The sequence below is a fragment of the Hibiscus syriacus genome, unplaced genomic scaffold, assembly GCF_006381635.1.
Source record: "Hibiscus syriacus cultivar Baekdansim isolate YM2019G1 unplaced genomic scaffold, ASM638163v2 tig00110788_pilon, whole genome shotgun sequence".
NCBI lineage: Eukaryota > Viridiplantae > Streptophyta > Magnoliopsida > Malvales > Malvaceae > Hibiscus > Hibiscus syriacus.
Genome location: NW_024062863.1, coordinates 1,684,083 through 1,701,367, shown reverse-complemented (window position 1 = coordinate 1,701,367; position 17,285 = coordinate 1,684,083). Strand labels below are relative to the sequence as shown.

Sequence of the window (17,285 nt, the reverse complement as noted above, 5' to 3'; positions counted from 1 at the left end):
TGTTTGTAAAATTGTATACTTTATTCTCTTACAGCGTCTGCTCTCTAGTGTTATACTTTAGGGGCTGAGCCTGTGGGTAGATCTAGATCATGGATATTGGCTTGTCACCCACTAGCTATATGTCATTGATTCTGGATAGGGTGTGGGACACAATTCTTTATGTTTTTTTTTCTTCATAATACTGTTTCTATAGCCTCAAGGCTAAAGTTTCGTGAAAGAATTAAATACATCTAGGTGGAATGTCATAAGTTTGATACAAACTTATATGGAAGAATGTTAATAGTATTATAAGAACTGTGCACCAACCAGCTGAGTACGTAGTTTACAAAATCTTTGCCTGATTCTAATGATAAATATTTGTAACAAACTGGAAGTGTATTTCAGTACATGAATTCATAGAAGATTGCTTCATCGGTCGCGTCTTTACCATTCTGATAATAGATCTTGACTGGAATTCGTGATAGAAAGGTTAACTGGAAGAAGCTAATTCTTATAAAGAAGTGTTTCTTTTCAGTTAAATCTTTGGATTATATCTGGTTTTATATTCAGGTTTGGCACGGCTGTAATCCGCACCGCATAATATTCGAATTTAAATTCTATTATATTGTCCTTGGCTGTTACTTCTTGTGCATCAGTTCCTTAATAACAAACATTCTAATATCCGACATCCAGACATATCGGACACATACCGATATCTGATACTCAGTCCAAGTAACATGGTCTTGTATGTCTATCAGTCTATGGTTAAAGTTTACCAAGGTTGTGCATATGCATGCTTAAAAAGATATAATAAGACTAGATATAGGCCTTTCAAGAAAAGCTTCCATTAGCACATAAATGCAAGTAATAAAATAGAGGAAGCGTTCCACGGGAGAAAGATGGGTATCTTCTTATCAACATGCTACGTATCATTCACAGGCCTGTTTGGAATAAAGCTGCTCTGGTAGAGTGCCAAGGCTTGAAAGCAAGGAAGGATTAATAATAATCCATAGCAACATCAATGACATAGATCTCTGATCCTCGGTGATCATTCACAAACCGGTTTGGTGTCAAAGCTGCTTAGGCAGATTGCAAAAGCTTGGAAAGTGGATAGAGGGTAACGATAATCCATGGTGAAGATGTCTTTGCCGATTTTTCCAAACTGTAAGATTACCTTCTCTTGCTCTTCGGGTGATATGTTATGTGATAGCTCGCCAGCTGTGACAAGCTGGAAATTCTTTACAGAGGCCACCGTCACACGCCCCTTGAAGTCAAGGCACCAGCACTGTAACTGTTCATGCCATATTGGAGCCTTGTTCTTTAGGGTTAGTGGCTCTCCTGAGTCCACTGCGACTATTGGCATGGCTGGGAGGGGTGGGGAGCTGGTGTTTGCCACTGGTTCCTTTCCTTTCGAACTGGTTAAGGAGGAAAGTTGTTTGTCAAAGGATCGGCTGAATGCCAATGGTGTCGGTGCAGTGCCTTCTTCCTGAATAGCAGACACAGGAATCGAGTGCAAAACACAATGCATTCTCCTCGGTCCCTGCTTTCTGAGAACATTGAGCTCATAGGTAACGGTACCTATGTCATAGTTGGATGAAGATAGTTTTTCAGAAACCTGCTTCGAATGGAATCTTTGACTTGATCGGGTAGTTGATGGTATTATTGAATCACATGGAGGTTGACTGTCATATATCTTGAACTTGGTACCGAAAAAATTAGACCTGCAAAGAAATTTCAATGTGTCATGATAGACATTATTAAGAGAGAATAACCGGACAAAGATAAGAAATCTAATGGCGAGACTTGCCTTAGTTTACCAACATATGTATAGTTGGCCTTAGAAAATTCATCAGCAGCCATAGATATAATGAAGTCCGTGCATGTAGCCCTTCTGACCTTCCTTGCTGCTAACAGGAATTTATCATTCTTTCCCTCGGCTGTAAATCACAGAAGCGACACAAGTGAATAGTTCTCAAAACATATGGAAGCTTCATAAAAGTCGTATCTCCAACGAATATTATATTATTTGGCTAAGAATAATGAGTATAATTTATGAGAACTACAAAGCTAATTAACCCAGATTATGTCAAAGCCAGCTTCAACCAAGCATAAAGTCTGGTATGAGAACAGGAACAATCAAAATGTAATGTTATACCATGTTTCTATCAAAACAGATATTCACATCTTAAACTTAAATTTCTCGTGAATAATAGCAACTAAGGAAATCATAATAAGATAACTTACAAGGCATCAGACCACAGAATAAGTGATATGTAGAAGTTGCTCTGTCCCTTCTAATATAGCATTGAATCGGGGAATCACGAGGACCGGGCTGTTCGCGAGCAAAAATAGTATATATCAGCAACCTTTTAAATGGAAGAATAAGATGATACATAGCCACTCCCGTTATTTATAAAGACAGACAGTTTGAGAAAACTTAAACTCATCTTATAAGCAAGTGTTCGTTCATCAACTTAAATTATACATCAATTACAAGTGTGTGTTCGTTTCAAGATAGAAAAGTCAAACTGTAGAAATGTAGATTGCAGTACAATTATGTTCTTGACAAAGATGCATACAACCAGTATATCAGTGCAAAGATTTTGGCCTTTTTGCCAATGTAAACTTTACTACCGTTGAAATAGCCCGTAGTTCATTGCCAATGGATCAAAATGACATGTAATCCAATACAGAAAAGGTACAACCTGCTTCAACGAAATGGGGAATGTAAGCCTTCCACATTGCTCGGGAGTCTTCACAATCTCCTTTGTAATCTCCCTCCAAGACCTACAAACTGCTGCGCAAGACAGTACGACTGTTCGAGCAGGCCAAGCTGTCTCACTGTGTTCGACCCTTTGGATGATATCCAAGAGCAACTCGGGCGGTAGATTCGCCCAAGGGCTTTGGTCTACGGATTCTGATACGGTTGATGCTCGATCAGGAGCGACATGGGATCGAGTCAGACTACGCCGAATCTTGCTTTCACCTCCTTTGATATGTTCCCAATCCCCTCTTTCATTTCCCTTAATTCTAGCATAATACTCTTGAGTGACATCTTTTATAAGCATTACCAAATCCAATCTCTCAATATTCAACTACAAATATATAACATATCCGTTAAAGAAACAAAACCCAAAGATCAACAGCCATAAATGATATAAAATGTACAAAAAAATATGGATCTCTTTATACCTGAATCGCCGAGCCAGAAAAGCTAAGAGCTCGAGATTGTGAGAAGAAACAAAAAGGAAGAAACCAACTTAAGCCAAACGGTTCAAATCAACCCAGAATGAACCAGCTCAGATGCATTCCCCACAATCTTAGGGACACACACAGTTCAATCAAAACCACGAACCAACAACAAAGATCAGATCGGAGTGAAACAAATAATTAAAAACGTTTTCAGTAATTTAAGGAAGGTGACAACCTTTTCTCTTTTTTATTAGCGGGACGGCCACGTCGTTTGTAACGCCGGTGCCACCGCAACAACCAGCTTCAACGCCGACGATTGGTCCTCCCGGCCGTCACCACCGGCTTTCTCCCTGGATCAGAAGCGAAAACTAACACTCTACCAGAGCTCTCTTTCACTTAAATGGGATCCAAAGTGTTTTCCCCCTTCATATATACTGTTATTTTCAGAAAATTCTAATAAATTATTATTAATAATAAATATTATTTCGTTGTTTTCTAAATTAAGTTTCCTTAAAGAGTAGTCTTTTGATTAATTATTATTTTAAAACTAATTATTCTATATTTATCAATTTAATTTTTATTATTTATATATTTTATTAATATAATCCTAATTTTAATTAAAAAATAAAAATTTGAGTTAAGTTTAAAGAATAAACATTTGAAAAAGTCAATAATAAACTGTTACATCAAGTTAACTATCTATTTTATCATTAACAAAAATTATATTTGAATTGAATTTGGAAAAAATAGACAATAATGGATTTCTCAAGAGCAATCTCCAATTACCCAAAAGGCTGTTTCTCAAGAAGCTAACATGGAAATTATGCAAACCAAAAGAATAATAAGAACCACGCCGCAAACCCAGTAAAGGCATGCTGTCTTCTTCTTCTTCGTTTGATTTGCATAGTAAAGTTGATTTGTTCCTCCACTGATAAAATCAGCAGCATTGGCCAAGTTTTCTTCAATGTCATCCATCTTCTCCCCTTGTGCCTCAACTAGAACAGCCATGTCGAGGAACACCAGATGCAGCCTCTCCAAACTTCGTCGAATATCCATCACGGCTTCATGCCTCTCCTTGTTCCTCGAATCCATTTCGAATATCTCAGCCAATGACCGAACGTGTTCGCCGCTGCAGGAAACCGTCTTTTCGACCATGTCTTCTCCGGTGGCGTCGTAGTATCTTCTCTTGAGATCTTCTTTATGATCAGATAAAATCTTCTCCCTCAAGGCGTTAAAATCATTCATCATTCGCTTGAGATTAGCCCTCAAACCGTTTGTTACCGAAACCCTGGTTCGATCCACATACGTCCCTTCCCTATATGCATCTGATAATCTCCTATTGTTTGCATTAGATCTGTCGAGTGATTCGAGCTTTTCCTTGACAAGCTTTGCTTTTTGAAGAATCGAAACGGTGTCGGCTTCCATCCTATCTCGTAACCCTAGGAGGACTTTGGCGCTGTGGCTGGACTTTGTTTCTTCATTTAGGGTTTGTAGATCAAACACGAGATTTGTGATCCCTTCCATTGTTATCTTGATCGAGGCCACTTCTTGGAAGAACTGAGATAGGTTGATTTCAACAATGGGGTTGAGTTTCCCTTTCCCAATGCCTTTTTCAACGTCAAGTTCGGATTCCAAATCCCTCTGTGTCTGTTTCTTCAGTTCCACATAACTTAAGAAAGACTTGGTCATTAGATCGTTCATCTTTGCAAGAACTCTGCAGTAAAAACCTCCTGCAAAAACAATCAAGAAACAGAAAGTGAAACCCTTCTTTTCCGGGAAACTGAGAAAGCAAACCTTGTTTGGATAAACTTCTAAGGATTCTTTCAAAATGATTCTTCAGCAGTCTAGAATAACCAGAGAAACAAAACTCAGAAAAATAGGTGCAAGAATGAAGGGAAAATCCCATGAGAAACGTAAAGAACAAAACCTGGAAGCGGGACTCCAAGAAAACTGAGAAATCTTTGGCCTGTTTTGTTAAGTGTCAAAGGCTCCTTCAAATGCAAAGAACCCTTTTCTTCTCTGTGTAAGATTCAGATTATGGGGTTTGAATGGGAGAGTTTTAAAGAGAATCAAGGAATATGACTGTGCAGTTGGGGAATTTCAAGTTTCTATTTCACACACAATAGCCGTTGGATTAAAACGCTACCGTTTTAACTTCAAAGTACAAAAACCAAAAGCAAAATAAGCACCATGTGAGTCTTCTATTTCTACTATTTTTTCATGCCATTTTATGATGGTTTATTTGAAGATAAGTAATTAAATTATATATATTATTTTAAATGTTTAAAAGAATTTAATCAAAATAAGTATATATCATTTCATTCTGCCCTATTTTCAAATTTTATATTATATTTATTAAAAATATTGAATGGATACATAGCTTGTGACATGACTTTATAACAATGACGGATCAAAAAAATTAAGAATGGAGGTCCAAAAATTTAATTTTCTTTTCTTAAAAATAATGGGTATGCAAAAATTGTAATTTTTTTTCTTTTTTCCTTAACATATTAAGCTAAATTTAACCACTTTTTTTTAAAATAATGGGATGCATTTGGCCCTTATGAGGGCTTAGTGCATCCTCCCCTGCTTTATAATTACATTTTGTTTTCTTGAATTACTTCATCTTATCCATGAAACTTTCCCCTCTTTATCTCAATATTCTAGGGTTTACATTATGCTTAAGGAGCATATATCAAAGTTTGATGTTGATGGTAAAATAAGATAGTGTTTTAACAGAGGTAAAAGAGACTATGAAGATGACAAATGATGATTTTAGGTTATCTTTATCTATTTTTTTGACAAATTTAATGAGAAAATAGGATGGAGAAAAGAATAACTTATACAGGGGTGGTGGAGAAATTGTTTTCTCAATTAGAGTGAAATAACTAATAGATAAGGAAGACGCTCAAATCATCTGACGTTTTTGGGAAGACACGACGTTTTCTCTAAGCTGCATGCAATTGTACAGCTAAATCGAACATAATAATAATAATAATACAAAAGATGTCGATTAATCCAAACAACTTCCTAAAGACGTCGAATTGTCTAAGTATCTTCCGAAAACACTGTAACAAATATTCTATCTCAACAAATAGTTTTCCATTACTCTAAATCAACTACTTTTGTTTACAACACCATAGTTGAGTAATTTTACATCTTTTTTCTTGACTATTTTAGGTCAAATTTTAATATCCGTATGTGTGTGCTTTTTAAAATGTAATATCCTTGTTGTACGTTAAATGATAGTCTTTTCGGGATTAAGCCAGATCATTTGTAAGATATTTGGGCTTAGTCCAGTGGACACGTAATCACAGTTTCTTATTTGTCTTTGGGCCTTTGTTCTCTCAATTATCAGAGTCATAATAGAATGATATGTATTCATATTTTAATTATATTATAAATTTACAATTTATCTTATATATATGATGAACAATTAGTTGATCTAGTAAGACACTAGAGGATTTAAGCAAGGTTAAGGATTTAAATCTTAATGTTTGTTAATAGGAGAAACTGAGTTGGAAGAATCACTCTCGCCTTTACAGTAGTCAATCTAAATTAATCGATTAATAAATCAAATATCGATGATTATATCAATTTTTTTATCTTATATACAAATGATCTCTTTCCCGTAAATGTCAAAGTCCAAATTTCACCATCTCTCTTTGTGTCCACATTCTTCATCACATGTGACTCATGCATGCATGCATGTGTTAAACCCATAACAAAGACGGACGACCCACGGCCATTTAATAAATTTAATGTTCCATTTAACTAAACTATATCATGACAAATTCTCATATTATTTTGAACCAAAAAAAAAAAACAGGTGAGCATTAGGTTAAGTTTGATGGCAACACCGACATTTGATATTAATCATTAACACGTCCATCTAATCATAAAATTATGTCAAAGTGTTTGTTTCTTGAACACTTAGTCCAACCCCCACCAACCTCCACAGCTAAAGGAATTTAAACAGCATTATCTCGTCATGTGCAAACTAATATGATAAGGGAATATTATTTTTATTTCGAGGTCTTATATTATTCGAAAAACTATATTTATAAGATGCACGTGTATTATCAATGATATAATTACCCGAGATTATTCAAACAAAAATTATTAATAGATCAATTCTTTATAATTTAGTGGTAGATAATTTTAAACTCGTTAAAGGCTTTGACAATCGTTTTATATTTCTCTACGAATACCAAATGGAAGAAATATCTTATACTTTTTTGGATTAATAAAATAAATTAATTTTATTGTAAAAATAAAAACAAAATATAATAAATAATTTTAAAAGATAAAACTTTGTAAAAACTAAAATATACTAATCTCAACAATCATTCATTTTCTTATAATTATCAAAGAACACAAACTATTCTTGCATAATAAAGATAATAACATATAAGGAAAGTGTTAACAAGTTTAATCGAACAAGTCAAAAATAATAGATGATAGACATAAATATTATTATTGTGTCGGTGAAAGATAAAAACCATCAACATTAACATAAAAATAATATATCATGACAATATATTGATAACTGATTTTTCTCATAACTTAAATATAACACACGTGGAGTGATTATAAGCACTTATCAAGATGAAAGAAATAATTTGATGGTCCAAATCAAAGTAGATCAACAAGATAATCAAAAAAATAGAAAAATCTATAAACCTCGCCACTTTAATTCTGAAAAGGAATATTAAAATTTAAACAAAATATTTAATAACAAAATAAAATGAAAAAAGTCATGTCAATATAATTTCAGAAAACAACTATAAAAAACTGGGAAAAAAATCAGATGCCTACAATTTAAATGTTATTTTCTGTTTCTTTTTAACAAATGTAATAGGTCACAAACAATTAATTTGGTCACACATCGAACCATTCCTTGGAAAAAAGTAACTTTGCCAAACTCTAAGCCTATGAAGAAATTATCTCAATTTAGTAACTTCCTTTTTCATTTTAGTATTTCTAAGCATTCTCTTTTTCCCCAAATTTTGTGCGGAAGTGGAAAGAAACAGAGAAGTTGTGCGTGGCAAAGCTTAAGTAAGCCAAACTGCAAATTATCTTTAAGAAAAAGATATATTTCTTCTTCTTTGTTCTAATAATTTAAGATTGTATTATGTATATGGAGAGAGAGAATTTTGATATTTCCTAAAAGCCGAAACCCCCAAGGTCCAAAACAGTACGTAGAATAGTAGATGCCGTTTTTGCCACAAGGGAAATGCCGTGTTGCCCTTTTGCTTTACATGCTATCTATCTCCTATCATCTTCTTTTTCTCTTTTGTCTCATTGGTCTGATAAAAAAATTCAGAATCAGAGTAGACCATTTCTCTCTGTTTCGATTAAGACTTTTGCTCAAATCAATTTTTTTGTTTTTGAAGTTGTGAATTTGGAGTTGGTTTAATGGTTGAAGAAAGGGGTGGGGGGAATGAGCTTATTTTTTTGGAAGCAACGAAGGTGAAGGTTCAGAATTTTACATAATTGGTTTGAAAGCTGGTGTGTTTGGACTTTGCTGATAGATTGAAGAAAAGGGTAGCAACAAGTTGTTTTTTTTAAAGATCAAATCAAAGAAGAAGAAGCAACATGTAAGATTGATCTCAAACCTTTTGATTTTGTTTCCCTTTTCTATTTGGGTTAAGTTTAAGTTTCCTTTTTAATGCTGATCCTTTTGTTTCTGGGGATTTCACAGAGCAATGGCGATGCCCGTAGAGCCACCAAATAGGGTGCAGGCTATAGGGAAGCATTGCTTTTCAATGTGGCAGACCCTTTTCGAGATCGACACAAAGTACTATCCGATCAAGCCTATAGGGAGAGGAGCATACGGTGTAGTTTGCTCGGCGATCAACAGGGAAACCGATGAGAAAGTGGCCATAAAGAAGATCAACAATGTGTTTGACTACCCTGTCGATGCGTTGAGAACTCTGAGGGAGTTGAGACTTCTTAGACACATCCGACATGACAACGTGATTGCTTTGAAGGATGTAATGATGCCAACTCAGAGAACCAGCTTTAAGGATGTTTATTTGGTTTACGAGCTTATGGACACGGATTTGCATCAGATCATCAAGTCCTCTCAGCCTCTTTCTAATGATCATTGCAAGTATTTTATTTTTCAGGTACTGGGAATTCACCTCTCTTCTTATTGTGATTTGTCTGTGTTGAGATACAACTTAAAAATGGTAATTTAGGCCTTATGAATACTAACCATCTCTAGATGGTAATTCTGGTATTAGTTGTATGTATATTTCGACCCGGCTCTTCAGTTTTCCTGAAGTACTCTGTTTCGACACTCGCAATAGAGTTTGAGTTATATGGCATATGGCATATGGCTATAGGTCATTAGAGTTGTTAACATTTTGTTGTTTGATTTCCCCATTTTGCAAGGCCTTAAGTTACACTGTAAAATGTCTAGTTAGCATTAATACCAGTCCTTTGAGGAGTTTCGTGCATTTTTGAGTATGGAGCTTTTATGAGTTTCGTGCTCATCTGGTCCCAATTTTCATTTAGTTGGGCAGAAATATGGAGCGTTGAGTTATTAGGCTTAATATAACAAGTTGTACTGCTGGAAACTTGTTAGTACATCCATTATGGTTCAAAGATGAAGAGAATAGATTAACAGTTTAGAGAATACAAGTTGCATATTTATTGCAGGGAGTTATTTGCTTAGCATTGTTCACACTCATAAAGGCCCGAATAACAAGCAGTGTTCATTTCTTTCAGCAAGGGTTCTTTCGGATACAATTCGTTCTGCTTCGCTTCCATTTTGTCCTCGTATTTATCATTCCTAGAATCACCAGCGGGATGGAGTAGGCATCTGGTAGAAAATTATGTTGCTTCAAAGTTCGTATTAGCAAAACAAACTTGATCATGATCGCGTGTAAAACTTTATAAGTAAAATTTAAAGTTGTTTCCGTCTCGTGTGCTCTGAATATGCAATCTAAGGCAAAAGCCTTTGTTTCTTCGTAGCCTTCTTTCCTTCTTCATTCTCTCTCGTTCGATTTACTTTCTTTGCAAGTGAGTGAATATGCCATGATTCCCTCTTTCAGCTTTTCTTGTTGGCAACTTAATTGCTTCATCAAATGCTTGCGGAGTAGGATATGTTTCCTGTAAATGTGTAGGTAAACCTATGTGATATAGGAAACTTCTTGTCTCGATTACAATCTTATAAGTAAACCTTTCCGGCATTGCTGTAGTATAGAAACTTCGCTCCATATACAGCTCTAGCAAGTTTCTTTACTTCATTTTTTTTTCCGATTTTGTATTGTCTGCTTGTGACTAACCTTTAGTCTGTGTTTTAGTTACTACGAGGGCTGAAGTACCTTCACTCGGCTAATATCCTTCATCGGGACTTGAAGCCTGGGAATCTCCTTGTCAATGCTAACTGTGACTTGAAGATATGTGATTTCGGGCTGGCCCGGACCAGCAGAGGTAATGAGCAATTCATGACGGAGTATGTCGTCACCCGCTGGTACCGTGCACCTGAGCTCCTTCTCTGTTGTGACAATTATGGGACCTCCATTGATGTTTGGTCGGTAGGATGCATCTTTGCCGAGATTCTTGGTCGGAAACCCATCTTTCCTGGAACGGAGTGCCTCAACCAGCTTAAGCTAATTATCAATGTCCTTGGAAGCCAACAAGAGGCCGATCTTCAGTTTATCGATAACCCCAAAGCCCGGAGATTTATCAAGTCACTACCTTACTCTAGGGGCACCCATCTTTCCCATTTATACCCACAAGCCGATCCTTTAGCCATAGATTTGTTGCAAAGGATGCTTGTTCTCGACCCATCTAAGAGAATTTCGGTCACAGAAGCGCTCCTACATCCGTACATGTCAGGGCTATATGATCCAAAGTGCAATCCACCTGCTCAAGTCCCTGTCGATCTTGACATAGACGAGAACGTGGGAGAAGATGTTAGAGAGATGATGTGGATTGAGATGCTACATTACCACCCAGAGGCTGCATCTGCAACTGATTAGACGACATTGTTTTAAGCTATGCTTGGTTAATGAACAACAACACAAGAATCACTGGACAAATAAAATTGTTGTTTGAAAAGTACAAGATTGTATTTCTTCTGTTAACTTTCTATTGAAGATAGAAAACGTTGTTGAAATAAATCTTTTGTTATTCAAGTTTCTATATAATCAAGTTATTTGACCTTATAAATAGAACTAAAGATTAGTCATTTAAGGGGCGAGATTAGAGGAAAATGGTAAGGCAAGTTAGAGTATTACAAAATCATCTTATATTTTATTATTTTTTACATTTGATGGATTCTCTCCTTTGTGGTTTTCTCATTTTGTATTTTTCATATAAATCTATATATTTACCTTTATTTCTCGAATATTCATATTATTCTTTTTTACAATTTAGTGAATATCTTATTTTGATTTCAAAAAGAAATTCATCTGAAAATAAAGAAAATGATCTCTGACGTATTTTATTCTAAAATTTAAAAAGATTATTTGTTTTTTTAACACATCAAATCCAAATTGTTTCTACAGCAAATATATCATAAGTTAAGTTTAATTCATGTATTTAAAATATACTTCGCATCAGATCTAAACTGGCATTTAACACTAAAAATAATGATTAAACTAATATAAAATTTTAATTAAAATGACATTAATGATTTAAAATTTTAATTAGAATCTAATGATTGCTTGGGCTAGCATTAAAATAAGTGGGCTTTGTGAGCATTGAGATTTTGATTTGGTTGTTTGGTTGATAAGAAATATGATGGCAATGGGTATTTCATATAGTGCAGTGATACCTGAGGAACACAATTTTCCCAACGAACTCCAACTCTGTCGGATCTTTGAGGAATTCCAACTTAGAATGTTTATTCTCTCTTCTTACATCTATTCCACAAACAAAGCTTTTCATCTTCTCCACTGTCTTTTTTAATCTCAAATCTATCAAATTTCACTTCATTTCGACTCAGAACAATGGGGATGGGGGAAAGTCTCGTGGCGCCAAGCGTTCGTCTTCACTTTCATATGCATCAACCGTCACCACTGTCGTCTTCGTAACCTTATGAGTTTTGACTGTTTGGATGCTCATTCCCAAATCCGTTTCAACCCCACAGACCACCGCTCGCACCACCACCCGCGACACCGTCACCGACACCGACACCGACGGAGACATCGCATTCTCCGGTTCAAACGATGAACAACCCACCAAAATTACCGAAGATAAAGATAAAGCGGCGTTCGAGGATAACCCCGGTCAACTTCCTGACGATGCCGTCAAGCCCGACAATGATAAGACCAGCGAGTCCGATGATGATAAAGGGAAAGACTCGGCTGTTGAAGAAACCCAACATGGTTTACACGGAAAAGAATCGGCTGAAGAACGGGAGAAGCAGAAACAGAGTGAAACTCAGATATCCGAGGAAAGTGTGTTGACTCAGAACCAACAAACGAAGCAAATTAACCCCAGGGAAGTTGAAGAAAATAAGCAGACGAGTAATGAAGAACCCAACAAGGTTAATCAAGAGGAAAACAACAACAGCAACAATCTGGGTTCGTCGGACGATCAAGATCAAATTCGAGCCTTGGAGAAACAACAAGTTGATTAGAAACCGAAGGAACGTCGAGGCGACAAGACGAATAAGAAAAAGAAGAAGGGAGACGCGGAAGGCAATAAAAAGATGAAGGAAACAACAACGATGAACGGGAAACCAAAGGAGGATGATCCCGATAGATTAAACAATGATATAACTGTTAGGAAATATAACGAGAACAAGTAATTTTCTTATAGTCAGATTAGTGAGAATACGAAATAAAATCAAAAAAATAATACCCGAAAAATTGATAACGGAGTTCAACCAATTGTGCTTATGTCTCCGGACTGCTGCAAATCTTTTACTTAAGAGAAAAATTACAAGTGTTTACAAAACACACTTGAGAGAGAACTGGAAGATTTTGGGATGATTTTGAAACTAAATGAACTAGGATATTTATAGTTGAAACTTAGGGACTAATCTTTATAAATACCTTAAAGTTCAATGACTCAATTTTGTAATTATCTCTATTATAAAATAATAAAAAATTTAGCCCTCTATTATTATTATTTTCAAGCAACCGTCGGGTGCTAATAATTTTGCAGCCCATGTGCTGCTTTGACCAACATTCTCTCACTTGAAGACTTATTTTAATCTGTCTTCACACCTCGATCGATGCAGCAGTATTTCTGGTCTTTTATTCTAGCATGCCAACTGAAGCTTAACACAACTTCAGTTTGTCCGTAGTCACCGTCTTTGTTAACATGTTTGCTGGATTTTGAGCTCCACTGATCTTTTCAAGTTTCAAAATCCCATCTTCCAGAAGAGACATGATAAAATGATATCGCAATTGTATGTGCTTCGTCCTGGAATGAAAAGACGGATTCTTTGCTAGATGGATAGCACTTTGACTGTCGCAATACAAGATATTGTTTTCTTGTTTCTTGTCTAACTCTTCCAAGAAACTTTGGAGCCAGACCATCTCCTTGCTGGCTTCCGTAACGGCGACATATTCTGCTTCGGTTGTGGAGAGAGCAACTATCTTCTGTAGTTGAGAAACCCAACTCACTGCAGTTCCTCCTAGAGTATAGACATACTCTGTAGTGCTCCTTCTGATGTCAACATTTCCGGCTAAGTCAGCATCTACATAGCCTGTCAGTATCGTATCTCCACCTTTAAAACAAAGTGCTTTGTTTGTGGTATCTCGCAGATATCTGAGGATCCATTTGACTGCTTCCCAGTGTACTTTGCCTGGATTATTCATGTACCTGCTAACAGCTCCCACTGCTTGAGCAATATCTGGTCTGGTACAAATCATGGCATACATCAGACTTCCAATTGCTGAGGCATACGAAACCTTCACCATGTGTGCACGTTCTTCCTCCGTTTTTGGTGACTGTTCTTTAGAGAGTCTGAAATGAACACCTAAAGGTGTACTTACTGGTTTAACATCTTGCATGTTAAACTTGGAGAGTACTTTGTTGATAAACTCAGCTTGTGATAACATCAAAGTCCCCGACTTTGTATCTCTCTTGATCCTCATCCCAAGAATCTGCTTTGCAACGCCCAGATCCTTCATAGCAAACTGTTTCGACAATTTTTGCTTCAAGTGTATAATCTCTTGTATGTCTGAGCCTGCAACGAGCATGTCATCAACGTACAATAATAAAATAATGAATCTATTGTCGAACCTCTTGATGTAGCAACAATGATCTGCTTGGCATCAGAACAAAGGAAAGACATCATGCAATCAGATGCGTTCTCAAATTTATCGAAGACATCAACGAACCAGGAAACGGCGGAGAAAGACATCCAAAATGAAGCTCGGAATCAGGAAAGTCAGCAACAAAACGAATCAACCACGGAAGAGTCGTTAGACAATTCGATTCCTAAGGAGTCCACCGAATCCAACAAGGCGTGGAAGTCGCAAAAGACTCAGTCGGAGAACGAGAAGGAGAGACGAATCGGACGGTGAAGACAGCTTCTACGGTTACAAGTGGCATTTATGCAACCAAAATACTGGCCCCGATTACATACCATGTTTGGATAACTGAAAGCTTTGAAGAAATTTCGAAGCACCAGACACTTTGAGCATCGGGAGAGGCATTGCCCTGAGGAGGGTCCAGTTTGTTTAGTCCCACTTCCGGTGGGATACAAAAAGCCCATCTCCTGGCCTAAAAGCAGAGACAAAGTAAAAAGATTGAATCAAACCTATCTTATTGTCATTGGTTTTTATAACTTGTTTATTGTTTTTGGTAGATATGGTACCATAATGTACCACATACGAAACTGGCTGAGTTCAAAGAGCATCAGAATTGGGTTAAAGTGAGCGGTGAGTTCTTGACTTTCCCCTGTGGTGGTACTCAATTGATCCATGGCTCCCTCCACTACATCGACTTTCTCCAACAGGCAGTACCCAACATTAAATGGGATAAACGATCCAGAGTTGTCTTGGATGTTGGATGTGGTGTTGCAAGCTTCGGAGGGTTTCTTTTCGATCGAGATGTTTTGACGATGTCGTTCGCCCCCAAAGACGAGCACGAAGCTCAAGTTCAATTCGCACTCGAAAGGGGAATCCCTGCTATATCCAGCTGTGATGGGTTCTCAGAGGCTACCGTTTCCTTGTAGAGTGTTTGATTTAGTGCACTGTGCACGGTGTAGGGTGCCATGGCATATCGAAAACGGCATGCTTCTGCTAGAACCGAACCATGTTCTTAGGCCTGGAGGATGTTTTGTGGGGTCGGCCACTCCTGTCTACCAAAAACTTCCGGTGGGTAACACACAAAGACAGGATATTCGATTCGAATATGGTTTTCGGGTTGTCATGGATCTGATCATATGAAGTTTGTTTTGCAGCGAAATCCTGACGAAATCCATTTGTTGGGAACTTGTGACTATCAAGAAAGACAAATTGAATTCCATCGTTGCTGCCAATCTATCAGAAACCTACCACAAATGAATGCTACGGCAAATGGCCGGAGAATAATCCACCGATGTGCAATGAAAATGACGGTGCAAATGCTGTCTGGTAGGTTCTCTTCACATACTTTTTTCTTGTTAATGCACCGACAAGGCAATAAACTCATTGTTGTTTGTTTCGTTTCAGGCATGCACCCCCTGCGGGCATGCATGCATCGCGTGCCGGTAAATCTGGTCGAAAGAGGAGCACGGTGGCCCTCTAATTGGCCTATTCGGCTGCAGAAAGCTCCTTATTGGTTGAATCGATCCCAAATGGGGATTTACGGGAAACCGGCTCTGCTAGACTTTGCAAAGGACTACGAACATTGGACTCGAGTCGTGAGCAAGTTGTACATGAGCGGATTGGGAATCAGTTGGTCCAATGTTAGAAATGTGATGGACATGAGAGCTGTTTATGGAGGGTAATGGTCGTTTCACTTCCGTTTTCCGTGTTACTAAGAGGCATTGAAGTTATCATATCGACACATCTTGGATGCCTGCAGGTTTGCAGCAGCTTTGAAGGACATTAAAGTATGGGTGATGAATGTGGTGAACTTTGATTCTCCTGATACACTTCCGATAATCTACGAACGTGGTCTTTTCGGAATATAACACGATTGGTGCGAGTCGTTCAGCATGTATCCGAGATCATACGATCTTTTACACGCGGATCATCTTTTCTCCAAGCTAAAAACGAGGTAGAATTATAAATCATTGCATGATTTTCCCTTCCAATCTTCTTTCTCGACCGTTTGTTCGATCACTGATCTGATTTTTTCGGTGTTTGTAGGTGCAAACTTAAACCTGTGTTGGCAGAGGTTGATAAAATCGTCAGACCAGGCGGGACGAATCGGATGCCAATAGTGAAGTCGAGAACTCGTTGAAATCACTGCACTGGGAAGTTCATTAACTTTCTCCAAAGATCAAGGAATAATGAATGCTCAAAAAGGTGATTGGCGACCTACAACATATCAAGCTATCATTTGATGCATCATCCATCTGTGTTTTGGTCATGATTTTTATTATCATTCCTAGAGTTTTAGGTGTATGTGGTACTCCTGACCTGTCGCACCAGAGTCATACAAATAGATCAAAACACCGTCATATATTGAACACATACTCGTATCTTTCTCTCTCTGGAATTCGAGTATCATAAGGTGTATGTGTTGATTATATTAGAGCCTGAATTCGAATATCATAATTTATAGGTCTATGCGTTGATTATGTTAGAGCCTTTTTATGCAAACGTGCATGTGTTTTAGCAAAACCATGATGGATGAATGTCATATATCGTTAATTCATCTTGTCTTAATGTTGGGAGACAAGCCATAATCAGTGTGATTTTTATGGTATATAAACTCAAGCATGCATGATCCATGTTATGCACATTAAACAGTTGATTCTTTAATGCACAAAAATCGATCAGGTTCAATTAGTTTAGTTACGGTTTAATATTAAATTAATATAGAAATAAAATTCACATTGTTGAATCTATTGTAAAAGAATATACAATTTCATTTTTTTTTCATAAGTTGTATGTATTATGATCAAGTATATTTAATCGGTTAGTCAAATTACTTGTTTTTGTTCTCTCATATTCCCTTATGTCATAGGTTCTAGACCTATTATGAGC

The 17,285-nt window shown here is 36.9% G+C and overlaps 2 protein-coding genes and 2 pseudogenes across 3 annotated transcripts; 2 read left to right on the top strand and 2 right to left on the bottom strand.

Annotated features, from left to right (window-relative positions):
* Positions 1–802: 802 nt before the first annotated feature.
* Positions 803–3,074, bottom strand: LOC120140842 (annotated as a pseudogene).
* Positions 3,075–3,963: 889 nt separating this feature from the next.
* On the bottom strand, positions 3,964–4,988 carry LOC120140780 (syntaxin-112-like). The gene is made up of 2 exons (XM_039155760.1): positions 4,966–4,988; positions 3,964–4,901 (listed from the first exon to the last, which is right to left on the bottom strand). The coding sequence occupies exon 2, from the start codon at positions 4,870–4,872 to the stop codon at positions 3,973–3,975; it is 900 nt and encodes a 299-aa protein (XP_039011691.1). The 5' UTR covers positions 4,873–4,901; positions 4,966–4,988; the 3' UTR covers positions 3,964–3,972.
* A 3,475-nt stretch (positions 4,989–8,463) lies between these two features.
* Positions 8,464–11,302, top strand: LOC120140778 (mitogen-activated protein kinase 7-like). Of its 2 annotated transcripts, none has more exons than XM_039155759.1 (3): positions 8,464–8,771; positions 8,876–9,302; positions 10,485–11,302. In XM_039155759.1, exons 2-3 carry the CDS (start codon positions 8,880–8,882, stop codon positions 11,163–11,165), a joined length of 1,104 nt encoding a protein of 367 aa, XP_039011690.1. In that variant the 5' UTR covers positions 8,464–8,771; positions 8,876–8,879; the 3' UTR covers positions 11,166–11,302. The 2 variants fall into 2 exon arrangements, with proteins under 2 accessions (XP_039011690.1, XP_039011689.1); XM_039155758.1 differs by having other exon boundaries at positions 8,465–8,768; positions 8,871–9,302.
* Positions 11,303–11,934: 632 nt separating this feature from the next.
* Positions 11,935–16,639, top strand: LOC120140942 (annotated as a pseudogene).
* The last annotated feature ends 646 nt before the right edge of the window (positions 16,640–17,285 follow it).

Coding starts and splice junctions, on each gene's coding strand:
- LOC120140780 (XM_039155760.1), bottom strand. CDS start 4,872: ATGAACGATCTAATGACCAAGTCTTTCTTAAGTTATGTGGAACTGAAG.
- LOC120140778 (XM_039155759.1), top strand. CDS start 8,880: ATGGCGATGCCCGTAGAGCCACCAAATAGGGTGCAGGCTATAGGGAAG. Junction 9,303..10,484: donor GCAAGTATTTTATTTTTCAG/GTACTGGGAATT, acceptor TCTGTGTTTTAG/TTACTACGAGGGCTGAAGTA.